We start from the raw sequence: 15,827 nt of genomic DNA on the forward strand, positions 1-15,827 counted from the left end.
TCCATTATTTTTAAATGTATTTCCATCCATTGTTTTATCTCTACCTTTTAGCCTTTTTCGATTCCTTCACCCCACCCCACCCCCACTAGGGCTATCTGTACCTTGCTTGTCCTGCTTTCTACCCTTAATTAGCACATTTCTTTAGATAATATCACCACCTTCAACACCTCTTTGTCCTTTTGTCTGTGACATCTTTTGGTTATCTCCACTGGCCCTCTATCCAGCTCGACTTGTCCCATCCAACCCCCCCCCCCCCCTTTAAACCAGCTTATATTTCACCTCTTTTCTATTTTTACTTAGTTCTGTTGAAGGGTCATTCGGACTCGAAACGTTAACTGTGTTCCTCTCCACAGATGCTGCCAGACGTGCTGAGTTTTTCCAAGTATTTTTGTTTTTGTTAAGTAAATGTTATTTTGGTTGCAGACTAACAGAGGAAACGCAAAAGAAGCATTCCATATTTTTCTTAGTGAGGAAGCTAGGCTGAGCTGAATAAGCAAGGTTCTGGAGTTACCAGAAGGCTGTTTGCCCAGTTTCACGTATCCCAGACTCTGTTGCTGCCCACGGACTTGCAACCAACCCCCCAGCCAGTTTCGCTGGCCATTTCCTTGTCCTCCCCCAGACCAGTGCCACCGCCCGCAAGCCTATCTCCCCAAGCAATTTTGATGCCTATGGTCTTGTCCCTCTGCAGCCAGAGTCATTGTGAGTGGAACTGTAGCCCAGTTAGGAGTTACTGTCAGTGAAACTGTAACTCAGCATGTGTTACTGTGTTTAGGTGAGTAGGATAAAACATTTAACTGACTCTGAAAGCAGCAGAGAATAATTACCAGAGACTGATTGGCAGGTACTGACAAAGCAAAGTCTAATTCAGTGGGGTAAATCTGATTCCCCTGCTGGATTTTGCACTATGATATCCTGAGTCACTGCTTTCAATTCTTATCCCTAATTTACTGATTATAAAATGTTTGAACCTTTCGCAACAGAGCGATCAATTCATATTTCATAATTTTGGAAACCTTTGATTAGGTGACCTCAACGTTTCATTCCCGAAGAACACATCAGGTTCAACTTCCTCAAACTGACTCTTAAAACCTCAACTCAGGTCAAAGTTAAGGAAGGAAATTCATTGCTAGGAGTTTGCATGTGTTGCAACCCTAGCAAAGGAATGTGGGTGTGTCCGGGTTTGCACCAGTCAGAGAGCTGAGCCTGCCTGGAAGGGCTGCTTCCAGGAAACGAGTAGTATTTCTTAGAGAAAGCAAAACAGATTAAAATAAAATCGACATCAACACGTATAGAAACACTGAGAACAGGCTTTTTTTCAAATGTGTATTCTAGATCATTGGGTCTCTTGAATTCCAGATATTCACTATTACACTTGCTGAATTTTACAGACATATATTGAAGCACATGTACCTCCTTGTGCCGGTCCACTAACACGCTGTATGAACAGAGTCGGAACACCAGCAGGCTCCGCATCAGCTCGGTGCTGCTCTTGCTCCGATACGCTTCATGGTAGTTGCTGAAATCCGGGATGACAGGCGCGGTGGAGCCGGGGGCGGCAGCGGCAGCAGCAGCAGCAGCCGGGTGCCGGACGTTCCCCAAGGCGGGCAGGGAGGACGGGCGGCCCTTCTGCTTCGAGGAGGAAGCGGCGGCGGTGGAGCAGAGCCTGGCGAAGGGACGGCGCGGCCGGAGGACACGACTCGCCATCGGGCGGGAGAAACGCTGCAGCTCAGGGGCGGTCCGACCCTCCTGCACTGCGAGGTAGCAGCAACGCGTTACCTCCAAGCCGCCCGATCCGCCTGCTTCCGGCACTGGTGAAACTCCACTCTCTCCATTTAGTGACCAACCGCGTGCCGGGGCGCCAGGTTTCCATTCACAAAAGCTGTTACAAGCCCCGCCCCCCGAGGGGGTGTTGGGGGGGGGGGCGGGGTCTGTTGACTGCCAGAGTCCCCCAGTTAAGCCAGCAAGAGATCTTACAACAGGGCAGTCACTGAGCCCTGGCTGCAGGGACATAGGGCGCAGTGGAGGGCTCCTTTTTTTTCTCTCTGCCAGTGAGGATGGCACAGGGTTCGTCAACAAATCACTTTAACAAAAAAAGTGACCCCTATTTCAAGGGACACGAACAATAAATCTCCAAATTGTAAGTGAGGTCAAACAATCGAACCAAGCCGTGATGTTGTCGCCGATGCCAATTCCGCAGAATGCCACAAGCGTGCCAACGGGCATTTCGTGCTCCCTCACCGGGGTCACCCGAGAATGGATGCAACCACAGAAGAGAGACTCTCCGCCAACCCGCCCATTAACTTTGACCCGAATTATTGTTTCTAGAAGTTCCCCACCCCCCCACCCCTCCATTGAAACTCACTGGCCTGTAGTCCTTTTTTGAACAAGGGTGTAATGTCTTCAATCCTCCAGTCCGCTGGCTCACCCCTGAGTCTAAGGAAAGTTGGAAAATTATGGCCAGTGTCCCCTCAATTTCCACTCTCACTTCCCTCAGTGTCCTTGGATGCGTCTCACCCGGTCCTGATGCCTCATCAACTTTAAGTTCAACAGCCTATCTAATACCTGCTCTTTATCAATTTTAAATCCTCCTGGTGTATTAATTATCTTCTCTTTCACTGTGGCCTGTCACCGAATTACAGAATTTTAACAGCACAGAAGGAGGCCATTCAGCCCATCGTGTCTGCACTGGCTCTCTAAATGAGCATTATGACTTTGTGCCATTGCCCTGCCTTTTCCCCGTACTCTTGCACATTGTTTCTATTAAAATAATTATCTAATGCCCTCTTGAATGCCCCAATTGAACCTGCCTCCACCACACTTCCAGGTGTTCCATTCCAGGCCCAAACCACTCATTTTTGCTTCTTTTGCATATCACTTTAAACCCTGCCCTCTCGTTCTTCATCCTTTTACGAGCGGGAACAGTTTCTCCCTATCTACTCTGCCCAGCCCCTTCAAGATTTTGAACATCTCTATCAAATCTCCTCTTATCCTTCTTCTCTTCAAGGAGAACAGTCCCAAACTCTCTAATCTACCCTCATAGCTGAAGTTTTTCATCCTTGGATCCATTCTTGTAAACCTCTTCTGCACTGTCTCCAATGTGTTCACATCCTTCCTATAGTGTGGTGCCCAGAACTGTACACGATACTCCAGCTGAGGTATAACAAGTGTCTTATATAAATTCCTTGCTTTTGTACTCTATGCCCCTATTAATAAAGTCCAGGATACTATATGCTTTATTAACTGCTCTCTCCACCTGTCCTGCCATCTTCAAATATCTATGCACATATACACCCAAACCTTTCTGCTCCTGCACCCCCTCAAAATTTCACCCCTAATTTTATATTGTCTGTCCATGTTCTTCCTAACAAAATGCATCACCTCACACTTCTCCACATTGAACATCATCTGCCACCTATCTGCCCACTCCACCAACTTGTCTATGTCCTCTTGAAGTTCCACCACCATCCTCCACGCAGTTCACAACACTCCCAAGCTTCGTATCATCTGCAAACTTTGAAATTGTCCCTGCACACCAAGATCTAGATCATTAATATATATCAGGAAAAGCAAGGGTCCCAATACTGGCCCCTGGAGAACTCCACTACAAACCTTCCTCTAGCCCGAAAAATATCCATTGACCTTTACTCTCTGCTTCCTATTCTTCAGCCAATTTTGTATCCATGTTTCTACTGTCCCTTTTATTCTGAGCAATAACCTTTCTCAAGTCTGTTGTGTGGCACTGTATCAAATGCCTTTTGAAAGTCCATGTACACCACATCAACAGCATTACCCTCAACGAACTTTCCTGTTACCTCTTCAAAATACTCCAGCAAGTTAGTTAAACATGATTTCCCCTTTAGAAATCCATGCTGGCTCTTCCTTATCAACCCACCTTTTTCCATGTTACTACTAATTCTATCCCGAGTAATTGTTTCTAGAATCTTGCCCACCACTGAAGTTAAACTGACTGGTCTATAACTGCTGGGCCTATCCTTACAACATTTTTTGAACAAGGGTATAATGTTTGCAATTCTCCAGTCCTCTGGCACCACCCCCAAGGGAAGACTGAAAGATTATGGCCAGTGCCCCTGCAATTTCTACTCACTTCCTTCAATATCCTTGGATGCATCTCATCCGGTCCCGACGCCTTGTCAACTTTAAGTACCGACAGTCTATTCTGTACTTCCTCCTTATCAATTTTGAATCCTTCTAGTGACAGAGTTTCCTCATCTGTCAACATAGCTGGGCATCACCTACCTCCTTGGTAAAGATGGATGCAAAGTATTCATTTAATACCTCATCCATTGCCCCTTTGTCAATGTGTAAATTCCCCTTTAGGTCCCTAATCAGCCCTACTCCTCCTTTTACCACCCTTTGACTATTTATATGCCTATAGAAGACTGTGGGATTCCCCTTTATGTTGGCTGCCAGTCTTTTCTCATAATCCCTCTTCGTTTCTCTAACATGCTTTTTCACCTCCCCTCTGAACCTTCTGTATTCCTCTTGGTTCTCAATTGTATTTTCTACCTGACACCTGTCATAGGTGCACTTTTTCTTCTTTTTCTTAATTTCTATCTCCTTTTTCATCGAGGGAGCTCTGGATTTGTTTGCCCTACCTTCCCCTTTCAGTGGAATAAACCTTGACTGAACCAATTCTTTTTTGAAGGTAGCCCATTGTTCAGCTGCAGCTTTTCCTGCCAATCTTTTGTTCCAGTCTATCTGGCCCAGCTCCGTTCTTGTCCCATCAAAGTCGGCTCTCGTTCAGTTAATTATTCCTTCTCTGGATTGCCTATCATCCTTTTCTATCATCACCCTAAAACATACAATACAATGATCACTGTCTCTTAATGTTCTCCCATTGACACTTGATCTACTTGGCCCACCTCATTTCCAAGAACCAGGTCTAACAGTGCGTCTTTGATGGATTGGGCACATGTTGCAGTAGAAAATTCTCCTGAACTCAACAAGGAGCTTTTGACCCTCTCCACCCTTTACACTACCAGTGTCCCAGTCTACATGCAGGTAATTTAAGTACCCCATTATAACTACTCTATAATGCCTGCATCTCTCTAATTTCCCTGCAGATTTGTTCTTCTACGTCCTTCTCACTATTTGGCGGTCTATAAACTACACTGAGCAATGTAATTGCACCCTTTTTGTTCCTTAGCTCGAGCCAAATTGATTTTGTCCCTGAACCCTCTCTGACATCCTCTTTCTCCAGCACTGCAATGCTCCCCTTAAACAATTCCGCCACCCCTCCTTTCTTTCCTTTCCTATCTTTTCTGAGCATCTTGAACCTGGGAATATTTAACAACCAGTTCTGCCCTTCCTTGAGCCAGGTCTCTGTTATCGCCACAACATCATATTTCCACATGGCAATCTGCGCCTGTAACTCCCCAATCTTATTTACTATACCCCTTGCATTCACATACATGCATTCATGATTTAGATTTTGTTACTTTCTCCCTTTACCTGTTAACTTACTATTTTCTATACTAGTGCCATCTGTCCCTCCCTGGTATTCCTCTAATATTTTCTATTGGTTCCCACACCCCTGCCCAGTTAGTTTAAAGCCCTCCCAACAGCACTAGCAAAATGCCCCGCAAGGAATTCAGTCTCAATTCCATTCAGATGCACCCATCCGGCTTGTACAGGTGCCATCTACCCCAAAGCCAGTCCCAGTGTCTCAGAAATCTAAAGCGCTCCCTCCTGCACAATCTTTCCAGCCATGCATTCATCTGCCTTATCCTCCTATTTCTGTACTCACTGGCACATGGCACTGGGAGTAATTCAGAGATTACTACATTTGAGGTCCTGCTTGCAAATTTTCTGCCTAGCTCCCTAAAACTGATTGCAGGACCACATCCCCCTTCCTACCTAAGTCATTGGTACCAATAAGGACCACGACCTCTGGCTGTTCACCCTTCCCCAGAAGAATGTCCAGCAGCCGGTCTGTGACATCCTTGACCCTGGCACTAGGAAGGCAACATACCATCCTGAAGTCACGTCTACGGCCACAGAAACGCCTGTCTGTTCCCTTAATCAATGAATCTTCTATCACTTTTGCTCTTCCTATCTTCTTCTTCCCCTCCTGTATAGCCGAACCACTCGTGGTGCCACAAATTTGGCTCTCACTGCACCCCTCTGAGGAACCAGCTTCTAAAACGAAAAACCAATTTGTGAGCAGGACCCCAGGGGACTCCTGCACTACCCGCCTACTCCCCTTGGACTGCCTGGTGGTCACCCATCCCTTCTGTCTCTAGGCCCTTAAGCTGCAAAGTGACCACCTCTCTGAATGTGCTATCCACATAGCTCTCAGCCTTGCGGACGTGCCACAGTGACTCCAGCTGCCGCTCTACCTGGAGCTCATGTTTCAGCAGCTGACAGCACTTCCTGCACATGTGGCCATCTAGGACACTGGTAGCGTCCATGACTTTGCACATCTTACAGGACATGCATTCCACTCAACTGAGTTGCCCTGTTATGTCTTATCTCTATTCCCCTTACGTTAACTTTATTCTACTTTGGATTATTTACATTACTTTATTATATTGGCCCTAAATTTCCCTTATTCCTGATGCTTCTCAGTTAAATCCAATGCTGCTGATCCCCCTCCCCCACAATTCCCCTCCAAATCAGAAAGAAAGACTTGCATTTATATCACAACCACCAGAAGAACCCCAAGTGCTAATAACATGCGATGTTCATGTCTAATTTAATTTGAAAGATTTCAGAACTCCACTTCAAATTACAGGCTCTAGTGTGACATCACTGGCTGGAGGTGAAAATTACACATATATCAAAATTAAAAGGATAGAGCTCATTAAAGGGATAGTCACAAATTTAAAAAGCTCCTGGAGAGCATTAAATGGAGTCTTAATCCTTCAGCAATATTTTGCCTAGGGTGAAAGGGCATAGAATCAAGAAGCAGCAGGCTATGGTTACAGGTATGGGATCACCAGCTGCAAGCACAAGCCTTAAACTCAGCAATAATGTGGCCCAGCACATGGGCTTCACTCTAAGGCCGTTGAAATTTATTTCAGTGGTGTACCTGCTCCTTAGGAGGAGGTTTATCCCTTACTGGTAGATCAGCACTGTAGCATGTTTCTAAGGAGGTATGGCCCCAGCTAACCTGCTATTCCTGCACATGTGCTACTGATTGTTGCTGGTGTCCTAGCAGCAGATAGCAAGCCTTTGAATCTTCTGCTCCACTGATACAGCCCGTGAAAAGGCAGCTTACAGCAACCATTCCTCAGTAGGCCTGCCAGGGCCTGCAGAAATGGTTGGTGCCATCTTGGCACATGTGCAGGATTACTCTGCCATAAAAGATATATCGGCATTTATGTCTCATTGTGAGGTCACCAGGGAACTACTGGCACTCTATCACTGGTAGGAGCATCCTCCACCAACAGAGTTGGCTCTCTCTGAAGATGTTGGAATGCAAGCAGGATGCACAAGAGCACATGTCCAGTCTAGCATCCCTTTGTTGGTTCTCTTTTCCTCTGAACATGCAAACATGATGGATTCCTGGTGGAAAATCCTCTGGTGCCAATAAAAGACACTCAAAACAAAATAATAATGGCATCTAACATTAAGGCTTGGAAAGTCTAAGTGCTATCTGAATGTATAAGAGGGGCTTTTAAAAGCCTAATAAAATATCATATAATAGACTTGTTAGCAGCATTAAAACCCATGGGATTAGAGGGATTGTGCATATGAAATTGGCTAAGGGACATGATTGGACCTCAGCAGTGATATTGTGTGCAATTCTGGGTACTGCACTTTAGAAAGGATATCAATACCTCACAGAGACTGCTGAAGAGGCTTAAATCCTAACAGAGGCTTCTTTGACAGCATCTCCCAAACCTGAAACTTCTACAGCCTAAAAGGCCAAGGCAGAAGTGCTTGGGAACACCACCACTTCCAGGTACCCTTCCAAATTACACATCATCCTGACTTGGAAATATGTCATCATTTCTTCATCATTGCTAAGTCAAAATCCTGAACTCGCTACCTAACAGGACTATGGGAGTCCCTTCACCACATGACTGCAGCGATTTAAGAAGACAGCTCACTACCACCTTCTTAAGGGCAATCAGGAATGAGTAGTGAATGTTGACTTTGCCAGTGAAGTCTACATCTGAATTAATTAGGAAAGCAACAGAGTGGAGAGAAGATGGAACTCATTACTACATGTGTTACAATAGTGAGGTTTTAATGTTTTGGCAGTTACGTTTTGGCACTGAGTTTTAATGTAGGGAATAATGGAGGAATAGACTTCAGTACAGTAGCTACTCCATTGACGAATCTATCGGAGAAAATGTGAAAAACAACTTTTCAGGGTCCTGTCAAATAGCCTTTCAGAGGTTAACGGTCATATTGGTAAATGAGCCCATTTTGGCTGCTCCCCTATACCATTTAATGCAGTGATGTGTGAGTAGGAGTGGTGTCATTCCAAGATGATGATTCTGGTTTCGAACAACCAGTCTGTCATTTCCCTAGGAAACTTTGTAAGTACCAAAGGACGTACTCAACTATTGAGATAAAAGCTTTGAGTCTCTTCAACAGTTTGAGGTATATGTAATTAATAATCAAGGGGAAATGTTAGTTTTTACTGACCATAACCTACTGGTGTTTTTAGCAAAATCCCAGACTAAAAATTTCACACTGCTTCATTAGAGTTTAATGTTGCAACCGTTTATCCAAAAGATTATACATTTTATAGGAAAAAGCAATCTGATCACTAATACTTTATCTGGAGTTTAAATAGGGGAAGGATGATTTAGCTGTTTGGCTGGCTGAGATTCTTTTCTTTTGACCCAGACAATAAAGAGCCATCCTACAGATATTGAAAGAAAATAGAGATCAAGCATGAGAACCTGGACCAAGTGATTCACAGGCTGATTCTAAAGAAAAACAAAGGGACATATTGAAGCTGCATGAGAAGAGGAACTGTGACAGAGGATTTCATCTCCATTTACAGCTTACATCTAATGGAATTCAAAAATCACATTGATTGTCTGTAAGTAAGTCTTAGCAAAGTTACCCAAACTCAATTGATTGGGCAATCAATTGCTGAGATGGATTTGTTTACTGGCAAACTGTGACTGCACAGGGAGAATATTACTTGTACTGTACTAAGTTAGCTGTTAAAATTTGCAGAACATTATAAATTGTTATATTTTGGATGGTGGTTTGGAAAACTTATCATTATTACTTTTCAGCTTTTAGGGGGGAGGTGTTACAAATGCGAGGTTTAAGAAGATTATTATGTTTTGTGGCTGTGTTTTAATATAGGGTTAAATGGAGGAATGGAGGGGTCATGTGACCTGATCTGCATTCTGCTGAAAGCAAGCCTCAGTGATTTGGTTGTTGGGTGGTCCAGTTTGTTTTACTGGGTAGAAGGTGTAAGGAGTTCACACTTGTGGACAAGGGCAGAAGCATCTGTGCTCCCAGTGGATAGTCAGTGAGGCCTGAATTTTGCTCAGTCAGGACATTTCCCAGCTCCGCAAACCAATCCAGAAGAAAGTGCCTTGAAAATTGGGAGTTTCATTCCGGGGTGACGGGGTTCTCTGGGAGTCAGTCTGGGAGATGCCGCAATGAGTGCAGTGGTTGCCAGTTGTGGGGGTGGACTGGGCGGAAGGCCTGCTTTGATGCCCTGCCACTACATCCAAGATCTTTTAAAAAGTATTAAAACAAAAACAGCACTCCAGCTTTCACCCCTCACACCAGCTCACCCCCCACCCCCACACACACACCCTGTGCCCCGTCCATGCTAACCAATGGCACCTCATGCCCTCTACCCATCCCATGACCCCGTACCCTCCATTCCACCCAATGCCTCTCTACCCCCCCATCTATAACCCCTTATACCCTCCATTACAATCTGTGTCTTCCATTTACCAACCTCCCATGGTTCTTAATAGCCCATGCCAACTTCATGCCAACTCATGCCAACCCATGTCCCCCACCCACCAACCAGGCTAACTCACCCAGTATCCACAATGGGCAGACCTCAGGAGCCATGCTGAGATTAAATAAGGTAAAGTTATAAGTGTCGATTGCAGACTTTAACTTAAGCAAAACACTCATTCATAAAAACCCATTTACATCCCTTCACCTACATAAACTGGTCAGTCACATCTGCCACTCGCTGTAGGATTTGGCACTACGGAGACATGGAGGGCATTCACTGCCAGTGGCTGTTAAAGTGACTGCGGCGCTCAATTTTTATGCTAGTGGCTCCTTTCAGGGCTCCATAGGCAACCTCTGTGGGATATCACAAGCCTCCACCCACAATTGCATCCAGGAGGTCACGGACATCATCTTCGCGAAGGCACAGAGCTTTGTGCATTTCGCCTGGGATCAGGAGAGCCAGGATGCAAGAGCAATGGGATTTGTACAGATCTCAGGTTTCCCACAGGTGCAGGGTTTCATCGACTGCACCCACATGGCACTCAGATCTCAGTGGCAACAAGTGATCAACTACGTCAAGCGCAAGAGCTTCCACTCACTGAATGTTCAGCTCATGTACGGCCACCACAAACGCATTCTTTGGTCTGCGCACAATTCCCAGGGACTGTCCATGACTCCTACATTCTCAGTAGGTCTCAGATCCCTGATGTCTTCCAGGGTCCACAGAGGCTGCAGGGCTGGCTCCTCGGGGCCAAGGGCCAGCAGAGGACGTGGCTGATGATGCCTGTACGACAGCCACAGACTGCAGCAGAGGGAAGGTATAATGAGGCTCATGCTGCAACTCACACTCTGGCGGAGCAGACCATCGGAATGTTGAAAATGAGGTTCCAGTGCCTGGACCGGTCTGCTGGAGCCCTGTAATATAGTTCACAGAGGGTGTCTCCATTCCACCCAATGCTGCGCCTTTCACAACCTGGTACTGCAACGGGCGGAGGAGCTGCTGAGGAGGAGATGGAGGAGCTGCACGTCTCCACTGATGAGGAGGACATCGAAGAGGATGACGGAGATGAGGCCATTGCGTTGTCCAGATGAGGCAGGCACACTCGGGAAGCCTTCACAGCAGATAGATTTGTGGAGGATGATGACAACATGCAATGAGGAGACTTCATAGATCCTTACATTGCAGCTGTGAATGTTTGACTCCTATGATGGCAACACACAGTCCCTCTATGATAAGGCTCCTGTAATGGAGATGCAGTGGAGGTCCATAGTCCCTACATTCCAGGAGGATGATAATGACATGCAGTGGGGACACTCCACAGATCCTCACACAGCTTATATGAATGTGTGACTCCTGTCTGGCTAATGGCACAGCCTTGAGTTAAGGCTGAACAGGTTCAGGTGTGAACAAGTTCACATCATGGAGATGCAGCGGGGAAATCTCCTGATCCTATGACATCCTTCGTGAGCTGAGCCCTTCAGGACCACACTGTCACTGGACACAGATGCTGATGAGATTGAGCCACACCTCAAAGGTGCTGAGAGCACACAGAGAAAATGGTGGAACACTGTGCTGCCGACCCAGGACATTCTGGCAGCAATGATAAGCCCCAGCGAGGTGCAGACATGACTGATGTGTCCAGTGACTGTGAAGGCACACCATCAGTGTGCTGGGAAGGTTGTACAAAGCACAGGACGGAGGCTCTGGACTGAGACACCTGCCTTTATCTTGTGCAGGGACCAAGGTTACACATCTGAATGACATGAATACTGCTCATCAGATCAAGGAGCCATAGACAAGGAGTCATTCTTGGGAGTTTATTTACAATAGTGAATATAATGTACAAGTGGTTAACAGCTGTGCCCAGGCTGTGCAACTATATCTTCCTCACTTTTCTAACTCTGTCGCTACGTCTTGATGCTCCCCCGACATTCAGAGCAAAGTTGGAGGCAGCCTGCTGACTGCTACACCCTGTCTGTGATCACCTTGGTGGACGTCCTCTGGAGGTCTGAGACCCGGAGGGCCCTGGCCTGCTTTCGGGGTCTTGCCGTGTGGCAGTGGCACCCTCCTCGAGCTGTGGAGCTGGAACTGCTGGGGTCACATCAAGAGGTGATTTGGATGGGCCGGAAACTCCCGGAGTCACCTGGGTGGGTGGCCCCAGGGTGTGCACCTGCTGACCCTCCTCCCTATGGGTGCCCGAAGGCCCCTAGCTGACTCTTTGAGAAAAAAGGGAATCTGGAGTGAGACTGAGCTGCCCCACACCTGTCTCGAGTTGACATTGTTGGAGGCCAACTATGGCATCAGCAATGGAGTTTAGCCCATGCAACAGTGCAGGACTGATGTCCTGGACCAAGATCTTCATGGCAGCTGCCATCCTCGTGTTGACCTTGGTGTGTTGACATGCCGGCGCTATCACCTCAGACTGAAGGCGGACGGAGTCCTCCATTGTGCCTTGCAATCTGAAGAGTGCAGTGGACATCCCTTCCTGATGTTCCCGAGCTTGCCTTTACAGCTTCAGCAACTGTAACATGACTGAGTCTAGAAGCTCCTCATCTGACTCGGACTCGGCAGATTTCTGGCCTCCAGCAGTCCTCTGAGTGCCAAAAACCTGGCAAGTCCCTGGTGCCGCCTGCTGTGGATCAGACAGTGCAATGTAATCACCAGATTGTGACCCTGAGGCTACTCGAGAACTAGGTCCCACCGAGGTGTGTGTCTTTGCACTGGTAGAGGGTGTGGGTGAGCACTCTATGGGTCTTCGATGAGGGTGTCATCAGATTCATTTTCCGAGGTTTCTTTGAGGCTTAACTCAAGGACTTGGGTCATGGACCCCCTCAGCTACTTCCCAGGTGTGCCTGCAAAAGCAAGGAGAGATAATTAGTGCATGGCAGGAGACTGCAGAACAGGGGAGCTGAGTCACAGCATGGTTGTCTGATGGATGTTGCACTGCTGGATCCTCATTTGGTTGAGCACCGCCAACCTCACTGTCAGTACAGGAAAGATCCAGATCCTCGCCGGCCAGCTGGATTACTTTTGTCCATGTTTGAACCAAGGCTGTAATGAAGTCAGGAGCTGAGTGATCCTGGCAGTACCCAAACTGAGCATCACTAAGCAGGTTATTGCTAAGCAAGTGCCATTTGATCGCATTGTTGATGACCCCCCGCCAACCCTTGAGTGAAGATCGAGAGTGGACTGACGTGGTTATTGGCCAGGTTAAATTTGTCCTGATTTTCGTGAACAGGACCTACCTGGGCAATTTTCCACATAACCGGGTAGATGCCAGTGTTGTAGCTGTACTGGAACAGCTTGGCTAGGGGCACGGCAAGTTCTGGAGCACAAGTCTTCAGGACTATTACCGGAGTGTTGTCAGGGTCCATAGCCTTTGCAGTATCCAGTGCCGTCAGCCAAAGCTATTGGCTTTCCCCCCATCTCCCCACCGCCAGAACAACTCTGTTCCCCAGCTATACATCTCTCTCCCTGGTCACTGCCTGAGGCTGAACCAGGCTGATTACAATTTTGGGACCCTAATTTTATCCTCCACCACTGGCTGCCTGGGCCCTAAGTTCTGAAACTGACCCCCCCACCAAGCCTCTCTCTGTCTCTACTTCTCTCTCCTCCTTTAAGGCACATCTTAAAACCCAACTCTTTGACCGAATTTTTGTCACCTCTCCGAATGTATCCTTCCACACAACGTGGCTCAGTGTTAAGATTTTGTTTGATAACGCTAAGGACATTAATGTTTTACTACATCAAAGGCGCTATATAAACGCAAGTTGTTGTTGTAAAATTGCTGGCCGGTTTGCAAGTATTCTTTGGGAAAGTAGAGTAACCCTGTGATCCAATAAAGGGGAATAAAGAGCAGCTTAGCATACAGTCATTATTACAGATTGTTCTATCTGTTTCTATTAATCCACTTTATAATAAGTAGAGACTGAAAAATGTTGAGAGAATGAATTTTTCAGATGCTGGACATGTGGACACCATGTGCACTTATGTAATGGTTTTAAACTACTGAGGATTAAATGGTTTGGAAGTGGCTGCCTGCTGTGCATTTAAAACTGCAGTAACATTTACAAAGCTCGTTTGAAGGCTTGATTCCATTCCTGTAATTTTTATAGCAGGCTTAGGCCGTGCCAGTTCTTTTCGAAAACATTGAGCTCTCTCAAAGACTGGAACTGAATAAATAGCACATGATCCCCTCAAGGCCTCTGTTGCCAGGTAACAACTCCATTTGAAGGTCATCCAGCCCTTATAAGAGGAGCCAGATGATTAAAATTAATGGGAAACTCTATCTCAAACTGTGAGTTATATAACTCAGTAGTTGTGCCCTCTAGTGTAGCCCCATTCTCCCATCTTTGGTTATTGTACATACAAGAGCTATTCTTTTGAACCAAGTCTCACCCGTGAAGGCACGGATTCTTGTTTTGGTTCGACTGCACACACACACACACACACACAGCCCTCCATTACTTCACCCAATCAACTATTCTTGTTGATTGAGGCTTAGCACTCACTGCCGGCATGATATTAAATCATATAAGGCATCACAGCCAAGCACGACCCTCATTCAACATCCACACAGTCTTTATTTCCAACTGGGCCCAATGGATAGCGGTCAGGAGTCAGAATCTTGGCTGATTTTCCCCTCCCTTACCCTGAAATGCTGGTGCTGATTTGTAGCACCCCCTATTGCTGCCTCATATTGTAATTAAGATAGGAGCTATGTTTGTAGTAGAATGACACTATTTGTCATCCAGCTAATCCAACAACTGCTATTATGCACATACGAACATACAAACATCTGAATTAGGAGCAGGAGTAGGCCACTCGGCCCCTCGAGCCTGCCCCGCCATTCAATAAGATCATGGCTGATCTGAATGTAACCTCAACCCCACATTCCTGACTACCCCAATAACCTTTCACCCCCTTGTTAATCAGGAATCTATCTAGCTCTGCCTTAAAAGTATTCAAAGACTGCTTCACTGCCTTTTGAGGAAGAGAGTTCTAAAGACTCACAACCCTCTGAGAGAAAAAAAATTCTCCTCATGTCTGTCTTGAATGAGCGACCCCTTATTTTTAAACAGTGACCCCTAATTCTAAATTCTCCCACAAGAGGAAACATCCTCTCCACACCCACTCTGTCAAGGCTCCTCAGGATCTTAAAAGTTTCAATTAAGTCGCCTCTTTATTTTCTAAATTCCAGAGGATACAAACCTACTCTGTCCAGCTTTTCCTCATAAGACAACCCGCCCGTCCCTGGCATTAGTCTAGTAAACCTTCTCTGAACTGCTTCTAATGCATTTACATCTTTCTTTAAATAAGGAGACCAATGCTGTACATAATACTCCAGAGGTGGTCTCAGGAGTGCCCTGTATAACTGAAGCATAATCTCCCTACTTTTGTAATCAATTCCCCTCACCATGAATGATAACATTCCATTAGCTTTCCTAATTACCTGCTGTACCTACATATTAAACTTTTGTGATTCATGCACTAGGACACCCAGATCCCTCTGAATCTCAGAGCTCTGCAATCTCTCACCATTTAGATAATAAGCTTCCTTTTTATTCTTCCTGTCAAAATAAATGATTTCACATTTTCCCACATTATACACCATTTGCCAGATCTTTTCCCACTCACTTAACCTATCTATGTCAATTTGTAGCCTCCTTACACCCCCTTCACAATTTACTTTCCTACCTATCCTGGTGTCATCAGCAAATTTAGCCACCATTCCTTTGGTCCCTCCATGCAATCATTTATACAAATTGTAAAAAAATTGAGGCCCCACCACTCATCCCTGTGGCACACCACTCGTCACATCCTGTCAACAAGAAAAAGACCCATTTATGTCAACTTGCTGCTTTCTGTTAGCTAACCAATCTTCTATCCATGCCAGTATGTTACCCACTAC

General features: G+C 46.0%; 1 protein-coding gene across 1 annotated transcript in view; it reads right to left on the reverse strand.

Moving 5' to 3' along the window:
• LOC144687774 (proline dehydrogenase 1, mitochondrial-like) overlaps positions 1 to 1,867 on the reverse strand; it is a 46,767-nt gene extending 44,900 nt beyond the window's left edge. The window contains exon 1 of the mRNA XM_078554272.1: positions 1,411 to 1,867. Within this exon, the coding sequence (XP_078410398.1) occupies positions 1,411 to 1,704 (294 nt within the window). The 5' untranslated portion in view covers positions 1,705 to 1,867. The remainder of the gene's footprint in view (positions 1 to 1,410) is intronic.
• Positions 1,868 to 15,827: the final 13,960 nt, after the last annotated feature.

This window comes from Cetorhinus maximus, chromosome 12 (genome assembly GCF_964194155.1).
Source record: "Cetorhinus maximus chromosome 12, sCetMax3.hap1.1, whole genome shotgun sequence".
Taxonomy (NCBI): domain Eukaryota; kingdom Metazoa; phylum Chordata; class Chondrichthyes; order Lamniformes; family Cetorhinidae; genus Cetorhinus; species Cetorhinus maximus.